Source organism: Capra hircus, chromosome 5, assembly GCF_001704415.2.
Source record: "Capra hircus breed San Clemente chromosome 5, ASM170441v1, whole genome shotgun sequence".
Taxonomy (NCBI): domain Eukaryota; kingdom Metazoa; phylum Chordata; class Mammalia; order Artiodactyla; family Bovidae; genus Capra; species Capra hircus.
This window is the reverse complement of record NC_030812.1, coordinates 104,443,878-104,461,553: the sequence shown is the minus strand read 5'-3', so window position 1 is coordinate 104,461,553 and position 17,676 is coordinate 104,443,878. Positions and strand designations below refer to the sequence as shown.

Sequence of the window (17,676 nt, the reverse complement as noted above, 5' to 3'; positions counted from 1 at the left end):
AGGCAGATGGGACCCGGACGACTGAGCCCTGGGGGGGGGGGTGGGTGGGTCGGGGGTTACTCAGAGACATGTGTCAAGCAGGGAGGCAGATGTCCTAAATCCACCCTGTCCTCTGAGTTGGTCCTGTGTGTGCTCAGTCATGTCCAACTCTTTGTGATCCCATGGACTGTAGCCTGCCAGGCTCCTCTGTTCATGGGAATCTCCAGGCGTAAATACTAGAGTGAGTTGCCATTTCCTTCTCCAGGGGATCTTCCTGACCCAGGGATTGAACCCACGTTTCTTGGCTTGGCAGGCAGATTCTTTATCACTGAGCCAGATCTGGGATACTTCTATTAATTAGAGATTGTCAAGATAGAGATGTTCTCTTGGGCTGACTGGTGGAGCCCCAACAAGGACAGTGGTACACTGATTTATTCTCCACATCCAAGTTCCTAATTCTCCACTCTGCACCTCCAAAGGGACCGTGGTCTTTGGGCTTAGGGGACTGACTCTTAGCCAGGAACCCACAAGATAGGTGATAGCTGAGATACGAGCAAATGGATTTGCTTGAGCAGTAGGTCGAGTGGACAGGAGTATACATGCTCAATAGGAAAGCAGACATACACGCAGGAGAGTTTGGTGAGTGTGGGTTCAAGAATCAGGCAGTTATTCCTGCGGACTTAGTGGTTAGTATCAGTGAGCTGAGACGGCCTCACGCATCCTATCCCTCGAGTCATCTGACATTGAGATTCCTGGAAATACGATTAGGTCTCTAACCTTCCAGCCCCAGGTGGGCCACGCTCATGTTCTGAGAGGAGAGCCCAGTGCTCTGCCTTCTCATCCAGGATTCTGTTGGAACACCTGGCTTCACAGTGTCTGCAAAGTCAGCCCAACGGTCCCAACAGTCCCAACTCTGAACAAATTGCCGTGGGGGATTTTTTGTTTCTGGTTTGGTCCTCGATTGTCATACCAGTATGTTGCTGGGGCACTTAATGGAAGCATCCGATTCAGGCAATGATATTTCTTTTTCTTTCTTTTTTAATTAATTTATTATTTTTGGCTGCACTGGGTCTTCATTGCTGCACAGACTTTCTCTAGTTGTGGTGAGCGCAGGCTTCTCATTGCTGTGACTGCTCTTGTTGCGAAGCATGGAGCACAGGCTTGGCAGTTGTGGCGCATGGGTTTAGTTACTCTGCGGCATGTAGAATCTTCCCGTACCAGGGATTGAACCTGTGTCCCCTGCACTGCCAGGCAGATTCTTAACCATTGGACCACCAGGGAAGTCCCAGCCAGTGATATTTCTAAGGCCTTATGCAAGCAAGGCATAGAACCCCGTACCAAGGAGATGAAAAGAAACTCACCATCTTCAGGAGTCACACCGTTTATGTCAGTAAAGAGTCAGTATGGATGCAAAAGGAATACTGGAGATCAGGAAATACTGGGGCAAGACAAGAGATGCAACCCTGGAAGCAGAAGTCAGAGGAGGGAGACCGGGGTGGGGTTGGAGATGTGGGAGGAGCCCACTTGAAGGAGTGCCGGGGGCCAGTGTGAAGAATCCTGCCCATGACAAGGTCATGCGGAAGGAAGCCTGACAAAACGCAAGGATGTGATCAGGCTTCAGGGATTCCCCCTGGAACTTCCTGAGCATCCACCCCCAAGACCAGAGTCTGCCTGCTTTACTGTGTTATGCTTTCCACCTACTCTTCTGTCATTAACAGGGGGCTGTCCCCCTACCACCTTTTTCTGGAAAAAATTAGAGCTTTTAGATAATAAATCTCCTGGGCATAATATGAGTGTTTCGAACCAAAAACCCCTCTGATGGCTTTCTAGCCTGCGTGCAGGACTCGTACAGCTGCACATGCGATTGTTTGAGGCCTCCTGACCGCAGGAGGCACAGGAAGCTTAAAACATCCAAGGAATGTAGGGCCTTCTGAGGAGTCGAAATCATCAGAATAGGACTGATTAAAGGTTTCATTTGTTGAGCCAATACCTGCTGCCAAATTTTCATATCTTTTATTTGTAGATATAGTTGGTATATAGAAAAACAGGTAGTAGACCTGGTATTAGCAACATTAGATCTTTGAGTTAAGTACTTTCTTTGTTATAACCCACTGCACCTTTGTTCTACAGGAATGCAACTTTATTTAGTACTTTGAGGGTGATGCAGAGTAAAGGAAAAACACTTCTAGGGAAAAGGAGTTTTCTAGTTGATAGACAATTATCCAGGAAGAGAGCCATAAAAATGTTAACAGGCCTCTTGGCCAAAAGAGACCACCTGAGACCTTTTGTATACGGGAAGATATGCAAAAAGAAAGCTTGGTCTCAATGAGGGTCAGGACTGCTGCCCCTGCATAACTTTGCATATTCCATTATTTCTTTATGTACAACTTGGGGTATATAAGCTGATTTTGAAAGTGGAGTCTTCGGAGTCTTGCACCGATGCTGGGCTTCCCCATGTTGTTCTTTTCTTCCCTTTTTCAGCTGAATTCCCATCTGGGGCGGGGAGGCTCGCCATGTCTACTTACTTGTCCTGGCTTTTAAGATCCACGCGAGGGAGAGCCCAAGGCAGGGCACTCCACCCCCCCCCCCCCCCCACCGATATTCAAGTGGGCACCGGTGGCCTAGCGTAGATGGTGCAAACCTCTTGTCTCGAGGTTTTATTGGTTTTCCCCGTACACCAAGTTATTCAGCCTCCTTTTCTCCACCTAAATTTCCTACTATACTATTTCTTCCTAATCTACTCTTATATTTCTATATTAATAAGTAAGTAAGTTTCTCCTCGCCAATGCTGTCCCCGCTTCGAATTCCCTGGATCCACCGGGGCTGGACCCCGGCAAAGGAGGTTCCAGAAGATTGGTGGACAGTTAGGTAAATAGCGTGCCTCAGCCAACATTGTTAGAACTCGACCTGTGTCTGTCTTCCCTCTAGGAGAATATCGTGTTGTATCAGAAAGGCCAAGTCTCTGTTAAAGTCATTGACTTTGGATCAAGCTGTTATGAACACCAGAAAGGTAGGGCCATGCAAGTCACTTTGTCCGAATTTCCCCAGTGCTATTCTCTCCTTTCCTGAAACAAACAGTTCCCACACGAGGTCACCTGGGTTCTCCTCTGGGCTCAGCCATCACAGTTGCTGGTTTGATTTTGAACCAAGCTAGTTCACGTCTCTGAGCCTAAGTTTCCTCATCTGTAAAATGCAAAGGGTGGTTCGAATACGGTAAGGCTGCTCTGCTGCTTTTATACTCTGTGACTCTGGAATTATCCAAAGACCTTTATCCAAATTATCTTTGGGGTCCAGAGAGCACTGGGCCTCTGCTAAACGACAGCTTCTGAAGGCTGACCCCAGCTGTCCCAAATCGAGATTTCTGGGACAGCACCTGGGAGGCTGTACTTTAGAAAACACAGCCATTCTAAAGTTTGGGGTTCACGGCCCTAGATTCTCCAGGTTATTATATTATATAAATGTAATATATTTATATGTTATATATATTATATATGTATATAGTCATGAAAACAAAATATATATATATATATATATATATATATATATATATTTATTTCAAGCTGGAATCCAGAAAGCTGCCCTAGAGTATTGATTGGCCAAAAAATTCTTTCTTGTGTTTCCATGACATCTTACTGAGAAACCTGGACGAACCTTTTGGCCAATCCATTTCTGCAGCTGTCACTGGACTTGGCTCGAGTCTTCTCTTTTGGCTTTTGCCTGGTTTGTTGATGTCAAGAGCATGCGCATTGCACAGGCGTCTGCTGAGTGTCTGCTGTGTGTCAGTCACTGTCTAAGGCATGTGCTGTGTGCCAAGTCTCCTCAGTCATGTCCAACTTTGTGACCCCATGGACTGTAGCCCACCAGGCTTCTCTGTCCACAGGGATTTTTCATCCAAGAATACTGGAGTGGGTTGCCATGCCCTCCTCCTCTATAGGGTATCAGCAACCAGAAATGAGCATTTCCTGTCCTCTGCAGGCTTACTGCCCAATGGGGTAGACAGGAAGATGTGTACAAGGATGTATGCAAGGATGAGAAGTATATATATGGACTGAGCTAAGGCATATGAAAGGGGCTTTGGAACTAGCCTTCATGGGGGCAGGGCGAGTCAGAGGAAGTCCCCTGAAGCTGAAGGAAAGGCTATTAAATGGATGTTTCCGAATATTCTCCAAAACCATTTTTGGAGACGCAAGTCCTTTATTGTCTACGTATGGAAGCCATAATAAATTCCACCTAGAAAACATTATTCCTCCCAGAAAGAAAGCATATGCTCACCCTCCTTGGAGATGAACTCTCTGTAACCCATTACTTAAGACTTATCTTGGCTGCCAAGATGCTCAGAACTGAACTTGTAACGATCTTACCCTTGGTTTCTAGGTGTTTTCTCCCACTTTTATGTTTTCTGACTTCCCTTGATCTTTATTTTAACCACAAAACAGTAGAAAGAACGGATGCTCAGTTAGAACTGTTTGAGTTCAAATCCCAGCTCTGCCACCTGCGGTTGAGAGACCTTGGGAATTTACTGAATCTCTGTATGCCTCAGTTTCCTCATTTTAAAGTGGGTATGATAATAATTCCTGCTTCGACCTAATAGTCCATCAACAGAGGAATGGATAGAGAAGATGTGATACCTGTATACCATGGAATATTACACAGCCATATAAAGGGAATGAAACTGACTCATTTGCAGTGATGTGGGTGGACCCAGAGCCTGTCATACAGAGTGAAGTAAGTCAGGAAGAGAAAAACAAGTATCATGTAGTAACCCATAAACATAGAATCTAGAAAAACGATAGTGATGAACCTGTTTGCAGGGCAGGAATCTAGATGTAGAGGCAGAGAACAAACTTGTGGACACAGCAGGGGAAGGAGAGGGGGGACGAACTGGGGGAGTAGCTCTGACACATATACCCTCTTATGTGTAAAATGGAGAGCTAGTGGGAAGCTGCTGTACGGCACTGGGAGCCCGGCCCAGTGCTCGTGATGACCTAGAGGGTGCGGTAGGGCGCATGAGCGAGAGAGAGGTTCAGGAGGGAGGGGATATATGCACACATATGGCTGATTCACGTTCTACAGCAGAAACTAACACAGTGTTGTAAAGGAATTAGACTCCAATTGAAAACAACTAAAATAAAATTATAACTGTTGTAGGGTAGTTGTAAGGATTCAAAGAGTTAATCCATATAAATCACTTGGAACAGTGCCTGACATGTGGAAGCATCATGTGAGTATCCATTAGATTTACTTTTAATTTTTCTCTCTAATTGAATTATTTTTCATTGAGGTACATTTGACCTTCAGTATAAGTTAGATTCAGGTGTACAGCATACTAATTTGAGTTTTGCCCATGTATAAGAAATGATCACCGTGGTAAGTCTAGTAGTAACCATTTGTCTGTGTAAAAATTATTGCAATATTATTGATCATATTCCATATGCTGTATATTACATCCTGTGGCTTATTTATTTTAGAACTTTGTACTTCTCGATCCCCTTCAGCTAGTTCATTCATCCCCACCCTCACCCCTTCCCTCTACTTTCCCGTCTATTTGTACTTCGACTGCAAAGTGCCTCAAGTCCATTTTGGAAGCAGACAGGGCATAAAAGTCATTTTCGTTAGATCGTCACTTTGTTTTAAATTGCAAAAATTATTACATCCTTACGGTAACTGGTTCAAACAATAGAGAAGTGACTGGACTTCCTCTGTAGTCCAGAGGTTAAGAACCTGCCTGTAGGGGCTGGATTTGTTTCCTGGTCATGGAACTAAGATCCCACATACCAGAAAACACACACACAGAGTGAAGTGACTACAAAAGCCCTGCCCTGCTCCCATCTAGGTAACCAATTAACAGCATTTGCAAAAAACTGTAATGTCCCAGTCCTTTGTCTCAGTCTTCTCAACTATCAAATCTAGGCTGCCTACAGTACTACCTTTCATACATCCTCCTCTGCTGAGATTTTGTTAAGCTTTTCTTTCTATACTTTACATTATACAACACAGTGCACATAATATATTAAATATGCATGTTAAAATTATGCATTTTGCATGCTACTGTGTCGGTTCTTATACACCTCTTCCCTTGCCAAATTGCAGTATTTTGAGAGCATGTCCACCCCAGGTTAATCAAACAGTTTGAAAACTTAGCTTTACATTTGCCTTACGCTTTCTTTCTTAAACGGTCGTCTTGGGATACATATGTTTGTCCTGTACATCTGTGTCTCTGTTTCTACTTTGCAAATAAGGTCACCCATCCCATTTTTCTAGAGTCCACATGTACACGTTAATATATGGTACTTATTTGTCTCTTTCTGAGTTACTTCACTCTGTAAGGGGGAAGGCGATGGGATGAATTGGGAGTTTGGGACTGACACATATAAACTATTGATACTAGGTGTAAAACAGATAACTGATGAGAACCTACTGTATGGCACAAGGAGCTGTTCTCAGGGCTCTGTGGTGACCTACATGGGAAGGAAATCCAAATGAGAGGGGATATATGTATATGTATAGCTGATTCACATGGACATAAACTTGAGCAAACTTCAGGAGATGGTGAGGGACAGAGAGGCCTGGCATGCTGCAGTCCATGGGGTCTCAAAGAATGGGACATGACTGGGCGACTGAACAATAACATCATAGCTGCTCCACTTTGCCGTGCAGCAGAAACTATCACAACATTGTAAAGCAACTATACTCCAATAAGAGATCATTTAAAAAGCTTGCCTGACAAATTTACTTCCTTAGAACAATGCCTTCTTTAGAGCTCTTTATCAACAACTTGAGGATAACAACCCCTCATGATAATCAGGCTGCTGTGATGATGTGATGAGACAGATATGGGATAGACTCATAAGTCATGCTTTCGAACTGCTGTGCTAGACAAGACTCTTGAGAGTCCTTTGGATCACAACGAGATCAAACCAGTCAATCTTAAAGTAAATCAACCCTGAATATTCATTGGAAAGACTGATGCTGAAGCTCGAATACTTTGACCACCTGATTCAAAGAGCTGGCTCACTGAAAAAGACTGATGCTGGGAAAGGTGGAAGGCACAAAGAGACGGGGATGACAGAGGATGAGATGGTTGGATGGCATCACCGACTCAATGGCCATGAGTTTGGGCAAACTCCAGGAGATGGTGAAGGACAGGGAGCCTGGTGTGCTGCAGTCCATGAGGTTGCAAAGAGTCAGACAGAGTGACTGAACAATGGATGAGTCATGAGTGCTGCAGATATGTGGTGCTGTGTGCTCTGGGAGGTTTCCATGTGAGCTTTCTCTTCTCTCCCATGCAGTCTACACCTACATCCAGAGCCGGTTCTACCGATCCCCAGAGGTGATCCTGGGCCATCCATACAACATGGCCATTGACATGTGGAGCCTGGGTTGCATCATGGCCGAGCTGTACACAGGCTACCCACTGTTCCCTGGGGAGAACGAGGTGGAGCAGCTGGCCTGCATCATGGAGGTGAGGGGGCCGGGCTGCCTTCCAGCCAACACCTTCAGGGCGGATAACTTCTGTTCTCAGACACCAAGTGGCATCTGGCTCGCTGTAGAGCGGTGGCTGGCATCTGTTAACAGGGGAGGGTTGCGTGTTTTGAAATTATGTACACGTTTGAGTTGACATCTAACATTTTTATCAGAAATTTAACTAGTTGCAAAGGATGTAATTTCCAGCATATTATGAATCATGATGTTTAAAATAAGACTGGTATAGCAGTCTTTCCAGGCTTTCCAGGTGGCTCAGTAGTAAAAAAAAAAAAAAAATTACTCCTGTCAATGCAGGATCATGGGAAATGCAAGTTTGATCCTTGGATCAGGAAGATCCCCTGGAGGAAGAAATAGCAACCCACTCCGGTATTCTTGCCTGGAGAATCCCATAGACAGAAGAGCCTGGTGGACTACAGTCCATGGGGTTGGAAAAGAGTTGGCCACAACTTAGCAACTAAACAGCTTTCCTATATATTCAAAAGAATCTAAAAACCAGATTGACACAATACCCAACAAAATCTACATACTGTTCAGTCATTAGTTATCATCTTAACTTTCTGGGAAGAATATCTCCCAATGAAAAGGTTTCACCAAGACTCTCATATAATCGTGTATTATGCCTGCTATTCTCTTACTTAAAGGTATCTTGTTATGAAGCCAAATTAGACAACAGAGGAACCTGGTGGGCTATAATCCATGGGGTTGCAAAGATTCAGACACAACTGAGCGACTAACACTTAATTTTTCTTTTCACTATGAAGCCAAGTTAGACAGCACAGGAAAAAGTAATCCCCAAAAGTGGAAATTTCACATTTAGGATTTTCCCAGTGATATTTTGACTGTGAACAAAGGTATAGCTAATTTCTCACTGTCCACCTGTTTATCTATCCATCCATTCCAAATTTGTATTTTCTAGATTTTCTTAAAGATAGTTGGAAAGACACATATAGCCTTGAGAATTAATATATAGATTCATCTCATGGTTAAAACTAATAATAGAGTATTCAAATGCTTTAGGTATTAGTGCTATGGTGATAGCCACGGTGGGATGAACACTACCCTGGAAATCAGTAAACCTGGAAGCTACTCCTCTGTCCCTTTGACAATTCACTTCTGTGCTCTGGGTCTCTGTAAAGTGAGGGGACCAGAGTCCATGGCTTCTGAGGCTGGTGATGGGTGATTTAATGAAGCATCCCTGAGCCAATCATCTTCCAATTCCCAGGAGAATTGGGGAGGGGGCAACAGATCCAAGTGGAGGTTCCCACTGCCCCAGAACTGGTTCAGCTTCCTCTTGATCTCAAGCTGAGGAGCACAAGGGAAGGGACATGGCTGGGAACCAGGCTGGAAAGCCAGGAACCCAGGGCTGATGGGGACACCCCTCGTTTCTCTCTGTGCAGCCCTGTAGGTTGCTGTGCAGATAAGGTGACCAGGCAGACGCTGCTCTTTTCTTTTCAGAAGGTCATCCTGTGGTCTGATGTCCATCTGGTGGTTTCCATCTGCTTTTCCTCCCCTTCCCTTTGATGCTCTGAGCTGGGAGGTGTCACTCCTTCATTCACGGGTGGTGCGCAGCTGCACAGGTTTACTCTCTCTGGCAGTGAGAGCTGGCAGCCACATTCCCACCTGGCTAGTGCTGATGCCTGTTTAGGGTAACATGGGCAATGCCGATCGATTCTCAGGATACTGGAACGGCCCTGGATTAGGAGTCGAGCCTCAGGATGTGGTACTGCTCCACCACTCGCTTGAGGTTATCCCTTCATGCCGCTGTTTGTCGTTTACTCACTCAGTCCTGTCTGACCCTTTGCATCCCCATGAACTCTAGCCCACCAGGCTTCTCTGTCCATGAGATTTCCCAGACAAGCATATTGGAGTGGGTTTTCACTTCCTCCTCCAGGAAATCTACCTGACCGAGAGATCGAACCTGCGTCTCCTGCATTGGCAGGCCGATTCTTTACCGCTGAGCCACCAGGGAAGCCGTATTAACTTCATATCTTGGGTCCTTGTCTGGAAAAACCAGTTTGACCAAAGTCCCACCCGCTTCCAACAGTCTTGGTGAGTGTGACCCCAGGAGTGTGAATCCACCACTTTGCCCTTATTGCAGGTGCTGGGCCTGCCACCATCCCACTTCATCCAGATGGCCTCCAGGAGACAGATGTTCTTTGGTGAGTCCCGGGTCTGACTCTCTTTTTACCACAGTGAATGATAAGATTCCCTAGCCCTCGAAGACACCTTCCATGCCCCACACCCCATGCGATGCTCTTCCTCTGGCCCCACCCCAAAGGGCAGGCTGTGCTTAGAGGTTTCATTCAGAAAAGTGAAAAGATGCTGAGAATGGTACCAGGTGTGTGATGGAGGTGGGTGGGGAAGTCATACCAGGAATGAGGTCTTGGCAGGTGCCTGAGAGTGACCAGGTTCCTGCTTAGAAGACCCATCAGCGGGTCTCAAACCCTCAAAGATTAGAACTCTACCCTCTTTTATAAACTCTCCCCACCTCCCCTAGCAGCTTGCCTGCCCGCTCACATGATGCACTGTGAAGGGAAATCAAACAGCAGAAGAGTCCTCGCAAGAACAGCGGAAAATTCCATCATTCCATTTCATCATTAATGGAGCCCTATTCTTTCCTGCTGAAATTTTCTTAATTGCCCAGGCCCTTACTGTTCCAGGTTCACTGTGACTTTGCTATAAAATGGATAAGCAAGGGCTGTCAGTACAGTTTTGCTGTGGATATGCGATGGCTTGTCAGTTATGCACAGGACATCTGTATAATTGCTGGAATTCAGCCTTATCCATGGTCCCTAGGCTGCCCCCCCATCATAGTTCCCAGGCTCTGGATTTTAGGCTTCTCTGCCCTTCCAGCCGAGTCATGCTGTGTGGGACAGACAGATGAATGAACGAGGTGCAACTGAGGCAGGGCTTCTGGGCCACTCTGAACCGGAAGGTGAAGCCAGTCCCAGGTCTGCAGTCCTTTTCCTAAGGGATTCCCATGGAGCAAAAGCCGTAGTGGCCCTAATGACAGCCAAGAGGAGCAAAACCAGGTGTGAGGGAAGACGGCTCCTTGAAGGGACTCCCCACCATCTGAATAACACATCTTGTCCTGTCAATAGCACAGTCAAAACAAACACTGCCCTGGGGGACCCTCCTGGACAAAAAGATTGCAGTCGTATCAATGATCAGTCCATGTATATTGGTTCAGCCACGTGGGGGGTTAAAATGTAGTCTATTTCTATATCATTTGGTGAAAAAGCCATGGCCCTGAGCCCCTGCCACAGCCACAGGTTCTCTGGCATCTCTCCCAGCACTCCTGGGGAGCCCATGAGCTAGAAACTAAAAGTTTAAGGTCTGGCAAGAAAGAGTCCTCCAGGATCCCCCTCCAATACCAAAGCTGTTGTCCACTCTTGGTCCTGAGCCATCCCAATGACTACATCTTTTAAACGTCAGCATGTAGTCATGGCCAGAGGCGTAAAGACTGCCTCTCTGAGTAGGGTCAGTGTTGGTGTCCCGGCTGCTTAGGGAAGTGCCCGCAGGCTAGAGCTTCTTTGAAAGTGGTCTGATGAGAGCATACCTTCTTTGAAAGAAGGGCTGGCTGACTCACTGGTGTAACTTCAGGACGACAGAACTGGTTGTTTGACGCCAAATATACTTTTCCCCTTCACCACTTTTAACTCAGCCTTTTGAATGTCAAAGGATTTTAGGGAAAGATGAGTAGGCTCGTGCTGTTTCCACCTGCTTGACAAAGACATTGTGGGGAGACTCACCTCTCAAGCCTATAACCCTGAAGTCAGGAGATTGTATTTGGGGGAATCAGAAGGAAGGGAATAGAGGGCATTTTGGTAAGAGGATAGCAAAGGCTCACACATGTCCGTTTCATTGGGAACCTGACTTTTACCATCAGCACCAGGCTTCAGAATGAGCAACGTGGTTTTGGTAGCAGCGTCACGCATCTTCCCTTCCTGCACAAGAAAGGACTTTATTGGGAGCTGCGTCTTCTTCTATGCTTCCCAAACTTTATCTGACTATGAGAATCATCTGGGTTCTTGGAAATAGTGCTAATTCCCATCATCCTCCTATGATGTGGTGGCTTTGAGATGGGAGTCAGGAGTCTGTATGTTGTTACAGCAGCTTAGGATGAGGCGAATTTGGGAAACACTGTGCCAATTTCAGTTCTCGTCTCTCGGGATGTCAACAGGTCCTCGACCGCCCCAGCCACTCCAAGTTAATATCTCTAATTAGCAGCAAAGTGATGTTGCTTCAAGGATAGCAAGAGATGTAGGTGGTCCAGGCAGCAAGAAGGAGGTGGGGAGGAAAATGAGGCAATGGAGAAGAGAGAGGCGGGAAAAACTTGTACAAGAAAAGCAGTTACATAAGGGTTACTGTAGGGTTTGTGTTGTTCTAAGCCCATGATTCTGATTCTTCTTTGATAATCTGTGAAAAGACAGCATAGGATAAGGTGGGAACCTGGTGCCACAGTCAAAAGGAAAGTGGGGATTTGATGAGATGGTAGGATGGCATCACCGACTCAATGGATGTGAGTTTGAGCAAATTCCAAAAGATGGTGAAGGACAGGGAAGCCTGGTGTGCTGCAGTCCGTAGGGTCACAAAGTCAGACACCACTGAGCAACTGAACAACAACAAAAACAAGACCCATGCCCTACGCAGTACCCCCAGCCCATTTGTATCTGTAGAAACACATAGAGATACCCACGTGTGTATACACACAAACACACATTTGTGGGCTCTTCCAGGAATTCAGTAAAAAGAGCAGGTGTTCTGTTGGACACACTGAGAGTGCATGGATTGCACAGCTGGAAGCGCTTCATTGTGTACCTTTCATTGTATGAACCCCACTGAGTTTTTGTGAGGATTCCATGGAGTGTGTCAATTTTGTGTGTGTGTGTGTTTATATAAAGTGAAGTCGCTCAGTCGTGTCCGACTCTTTGCAACCCTATAGACTGCAGCCTGCCAGGCTCCTCTGTCTATGGGATTTTCCAGGCAATAGTCCTGGAGTGGATTGCCATTTCCTTCTCCAGGGTATCTTCCCAACCCAGGGCTCGAACCCGGGTCTACCGCATTGTAGACAGAGGCTTTACTTTCTGAGGCACCAGGGAAGTCCGTGTTTCTATATATCCACCCTTTTGTATGAGTGCTTGTAAGGTATGAGCATACACGGTCATCTTTCTGAACGCGCTCACTGGTGGATGTCCAAGCGAGTGGTCTCACCTGCAAAGCACTGCACTAGGTGTTCTCACCTTTGGAGCTGTCTCCAGGGCTGCTTTTCAGGAATGACAGATCATACATTTGGTGAGGGCTTTAAAAACGGTGGAAATGGCTGAAGAAAGGCATTCTAAGCTGTGTCTTAAGTCACCAGCCAAGTTTGATCATTGCAATTATGGACAAAATGTTCACATGACTGTAAAAAAAAAAAGAAATTAATTTCCTCGTGTGGTTTGTACATGTGTTCTAAGAGCAAATGCCTTCTCCTAAAATGACTTTCTTGTTATCCTCCATGGATGTCCCAAATTCTCACATTTTGGGGTAAGTGAAGGAAGGAACAGGGGCAGAGATAAGCCAAGAATGGACAGTATCCTTTTTGCTCAGAGCTGAATGTTTCTGTCTTTTCATATTTACTTTTAAATGTTTTATTATTTTATTATTATTATCATCATAATCATTATTTTGCATTGGTTGAGGTTAAATCATTGAAATCATTTAATTGATTCTGGGAGGAGGTGGTGGGAAGGAGGCTCAGAACATATGGAGTAGTAGGAAACGTTGTTTGTAAATTGTGTTCATTGGATTGGTTTACATGTGGTTATTTCACACTGGCTGGGGCTTCGGGATGTGTTTGTGTGGGGGTTCTGGGGGAGGGGGCAGTGTGGGACGGAGCAGGGGAAGGCTGCAGAGACCACGCCAAGAAGCAGCCCAGTCAAGCGAACAGCTGTGATGTGATCAGTGCATATTTACACCTGGAACTAAACACAGAATGTTGTATCTCTAAAGATTCCAAAGGTTTTCCTAAAAATATAACCAACAACAGGGGGAAAAAGAGATACCCGGATTCCAAGGATCTCACCGTGTTGCTGAAAACCTGTGACACCAGCTTCCTGGACTTCCTCAGGCGGTGCTTGGTGTGAGTTTGTCAGGGTGTCTTTGACTCTGGGGCTTCCTCTTCAGCTCTGTCCTTTCCCACACGTCTGCGGGTGAAAGCCTGGGAGGCAGTTGATGACCGTGCAATGAACACAGACCGTAGAGCTTCAGGATTTACAGGGTGCTTCCCCATCCATTGCCTGATCAGACTGCATCCACCCACCCATCGTCCTGTGTGATCAGTGGGGCAGGTGACTTGTTCTGTTTTGAGACGCAGAGGCTGACACTCAGTGGGGTTAAGTGATTGCCCTGGAGTACACAGCGTGTGGGTTGAGCTTTCCTGCTTCCTTGGCCTGATTGTCTGGCAGCGAGGTTGTAGGCACGTCCTCCATGTCTCCTGCTTCATGAACTGAAGCCAAGGTCTTCACAGAGCCTGCTGGGACTGTTTGAATCCACACCCAATATAAGCTGGTTTTAGCACCCTCCCTAGAGAAGGCAATGGCACCCCACTCCAGTACTCTTGCCTGGAAAATCCCATGGACAGAGGAGCCTGGTGGGCTGCAGTCCATGGGGTCGCTAAGAGTCAGACAGGACTGAGCGACTTCACTTTCACTTTTCACTTTCGTGCATTGGAGAAGGAAATGGCAACCCACTCCAGTGTTCTTGCCTGGAGAATCCCAGGGACAGGGGAGCCTGGTGGGCTGCCATCTCTGGGATCGCACAGAGTCGGACACGACTGAAGTGACTTAGCAGCAGCAGCGCCCTACCCACCCATTCCCCTAGGATTTATAATCTAAATCCTCTCATATGAGGGAATTAGGGAAAGGGTGAGCTAGAAAACATTTAATATGTACAGTTTTTTAGTATCTTTAGGCATATTTTGAACCTTAGAAAGTAGGTACTTCTGTACTTCAGTCAAGTCATAGGAAAAAAAAAAAAACAGCACACAAATCATTTTAGAACAGGACCTAGTTTAGAAGGTATTTAGAAAGTACTAGCTATTGCCACTATTAAAAAAAAATTTTTTTTACTTACTTGGCTGTTCTGGTCTTAGTTGTGGCATGTGGGATCTTTGATCTTCATAGACCATGCAGGATCTTTCAGTTGTGACATGTGGGCTCTAGGGATGGACTGGGGATCGAACCCAGGCCCCTTGCATTGGGAATGTGGAATCTTAATTACAGTACCCCAGGAAAGATGCCTATTGTCACTATCTTTAAAGAGGTTGAGACTTCTCTGGTGGTCCAGTGGTCAGGACTCTTCGCTTCCCGTGGATAGCGTGCAGGTTCAACCCCTGTTTAGGGAACTAAGATCTCACATGCTGGGTGGTGTGGCCACAAAAATAAAAATTGAAAAAGAACTTTAAAGAATATAAGAAAAGGTTCCTGGGAAGTGGATCTTGGCTCAATCAAAATGAAGAACTTTTAAAAAACTGGAGTGTTTAAAAGTTAGAATAGCTAGTTCTGTGAGTTAGTGCCTTGTCACTAAAATTACTCAAGAAAGGCAAGATGACTCCGTGGTGGGTGTTCTGTCAAATATATTTTGTTACTACATTGGAAGTTTGGATTATCACCAAGTCCCCCTTACAATATTACTATTCTAGCATTCTTTAATTTTCTTTGTGATGTATTTGGAGGTGCAAATTCCAAAGTTTGGGAATAGCAATTAAGTCTCTTTTCATTTTGGTGATCTTAGTATATTAAATCCTGAAGTCCATTGGTTTAGATGTTCTAGACTATTTCTTGTAAGGGAATTGTTAGGAACTCTGGAAGCCTTGGGCTCTGAGATTTTCCTTGGCTTTTTATACACATTTTCTAAAAAGATCACTTCTACTTGTTGCTTCCAGGTACTTCAAAATGAGGGCTTCCCTGGTGGCTCAGCAGTAAAGAATCCGCCTGCAATGCAGGAGACCCGGGTTCAGTCCTTGGGTCAGGACGATCCCCTGGAGGAGGGCATGGCAACCCACTCCAGTATTCTTGCCTGGAGGACTCCATGGACAGAGGAGCCTGGTAGGCTATAGTCCATGGGGTCACAAAGAGTCAGACAGACAGACAGACAGACAGACACACACACACACACACACACACACACACTTTAACATTGTATGTCATAATCTCTGTTCTGTGATATCTCTGAGTTACAACATTGCTTAAATGGGTTCTGTAAAAATGAACCATCTTTATATTTTATTTAAGTTCTTTATTGGGGTCTTTGAGAGTATTTCATTATTAAAAAGGGAAATAGAGCCCTAACCGGTCCTGGGCTTTGTTGGTGTGTAGCTGGGAGCCCTCTCTTCGCATGACCCCTGACCAGGCGCTCAAGCATGCTTGGATTCATGAGCCTCGGAACCTCAAAGCTCGGCCCAGGCTTCAGACCTTGAGGAAAATGAGTCTCTGTTTCCCCTCTGAATCCAGGAAGGACAAGGTTCAAGTACAGCATCACTCTGGCAAAAAAGGTACAGCCTCTCGAATAGCTCATTCTGTCTTCATAATCCCAGGGAGTCAGGTGGCTCTGGAGGACCACATGTCAGTTTCTCTGAGCTCAGCCTTGGTTAATTACTCTGGTTTCATCACAACCAGCCAGACATTCCTTTCTCTTTTTTTTTAAAGATTTTTGATATGGACCACTTATTGTCGTTATTGAATTTGTTACAACATTGCTTGCTTCTGCTTTCCTTTTTTTTTTTATGTTTTGAATTTTGGCTGCGAGGCATGCGGGATCCTAGCTCCCCAACCAGGAATCTAACCCACAGCCCCTGCACTGGAAGCCAAAGTCCTAACCACTGGCCCTCCAGTGGCAGTCCTGGCCCGCCATTTCTTCATTTGGGAATTTTCCTCTTTCAGGAAACTTGGTTGTGGCTAGGTTCTCCTTTTTAATCCCCTCTCATCATTAAGAATTTCCATTTTGCTCCTATCTTCAATTCACTTTCCTCTCCTTTTCTTTCAATCTGTCCTCCTGTGCGTACCCTATAATTACCTTTTGAATTTTTACCAGACAGATTATAAAATTATGCAAATATCTTTTATCTGCAATATAACCTCAGGGTTATGTACTTGATCACTGGAGTCAGGATATCTGGGATAGAGTCTGGCCCCACCACTCACCGGGAGTGAGCCCTTGGGCACTTTACTTAGCCTCTCTGTTCCTCAGTTTCTCCACTTATGAGAATGAGAGTAAGGCTGATTCTGTCTAGCTGCAGGAAAGAGCGAAGGAATCAGTGACTGTCAAGAGCCTAGAATGATGGGCTTCCCCTGAGGCTCAGCGGTAAAGAACCCACCTGCAGGAGATGCAGGAGATGTGGGTCTGATCCCTGGGTCGGGAAGATCCCCTGGAGAAGGGCATGGCATCCCACTCCAGTATTCTTGCCTGAAGAATCCCATGGACAGAGGAGCTTGGCGGGCTACAGTCCGAGAGGTTGCAAAGAGTCAGACAGGACTCAGTGACTGAGCACGCATGCTTAGAAGGATGTCTGGCACGTAGAATGTGCTTTACCAATGAACCGTTTTTGTATCGTTACCACCAGGGTTTCCCAGAAGTGATTTAGAACCTGTTGGACAGTTAGAGCATAACTCACGTTTGAACACTTACTTGTTCTGGCTGTCTTCTCCTTGGCAGATGTGGTCCTCCTAGCAGAGGCTAAAGACAAAATCAAAGATGGCGCCACCAAACAGGATGAGAATCCAGGCAATCAGCGAGGCTCTGGCCAGCACACGGCCGAGGTGATCCAGCTGCCTCATCTGGCAGAAGCTTCCAGAAGGCCAGAGGCGGCTGTTGGGCCCGTGGAGTCCAAGACCTCCGCGGGACAACAGAACAAAAAGTCCTCCCCCAAGAACACAAATGCTTTACCACCTATTGTGTGACCCAAGCGGAGGGTGTGTCTGCTCTTCCCCCCGACCATGATTTGTATTAGAGACAGTGCTTATATTGTACAATACTTAAGATGGTTGTTTTTTTTTTTTTTAAACCCATAAAGGTTTGTTTAAAAAAAAAAAAAGGACCTCTATTCACCTGGCTGATTGGCATGATTTCTGTGATGAGGGATTGGAAAGAATAACCTTGCACCCAGGCTTCTTCCTTCTGCCCTTAACCCAATCAACAATGGGTGCATGGGGTAGGGTGGGGGTTGGGGGG

General features: G+C 45.8%; 1 protein-coding gene across 1 annotated transcript in view; it reads left to right on the top strand.

Moving 5' to 3' along the window:
- DYRK4 (dual specificity tyrosine phosphorylation regulated kinase 4) overlaps positions 1–17,405 on the top strand; it is a 43,238-nt gene extending 25,833 nt beyond the window's left edge. Inside the window, 6 exon segments of the mRNA XM_018049063.1 lie at positions 2,908–2,989; positions 7,269–7,441; positions 9,563–9,623; positions 13,459–13,588; positions 15,825–16,017; positions 17,181–17,405. Of these exon segments, the coding sequence (XP_017904552.1) occupies positions 2,908–2,989; positions 7,269–7,441; positions 9,563–9,623; positions 13,459–13,588; positions 15,825–16,017; positions 17,181–17,405 (864 nt within the window).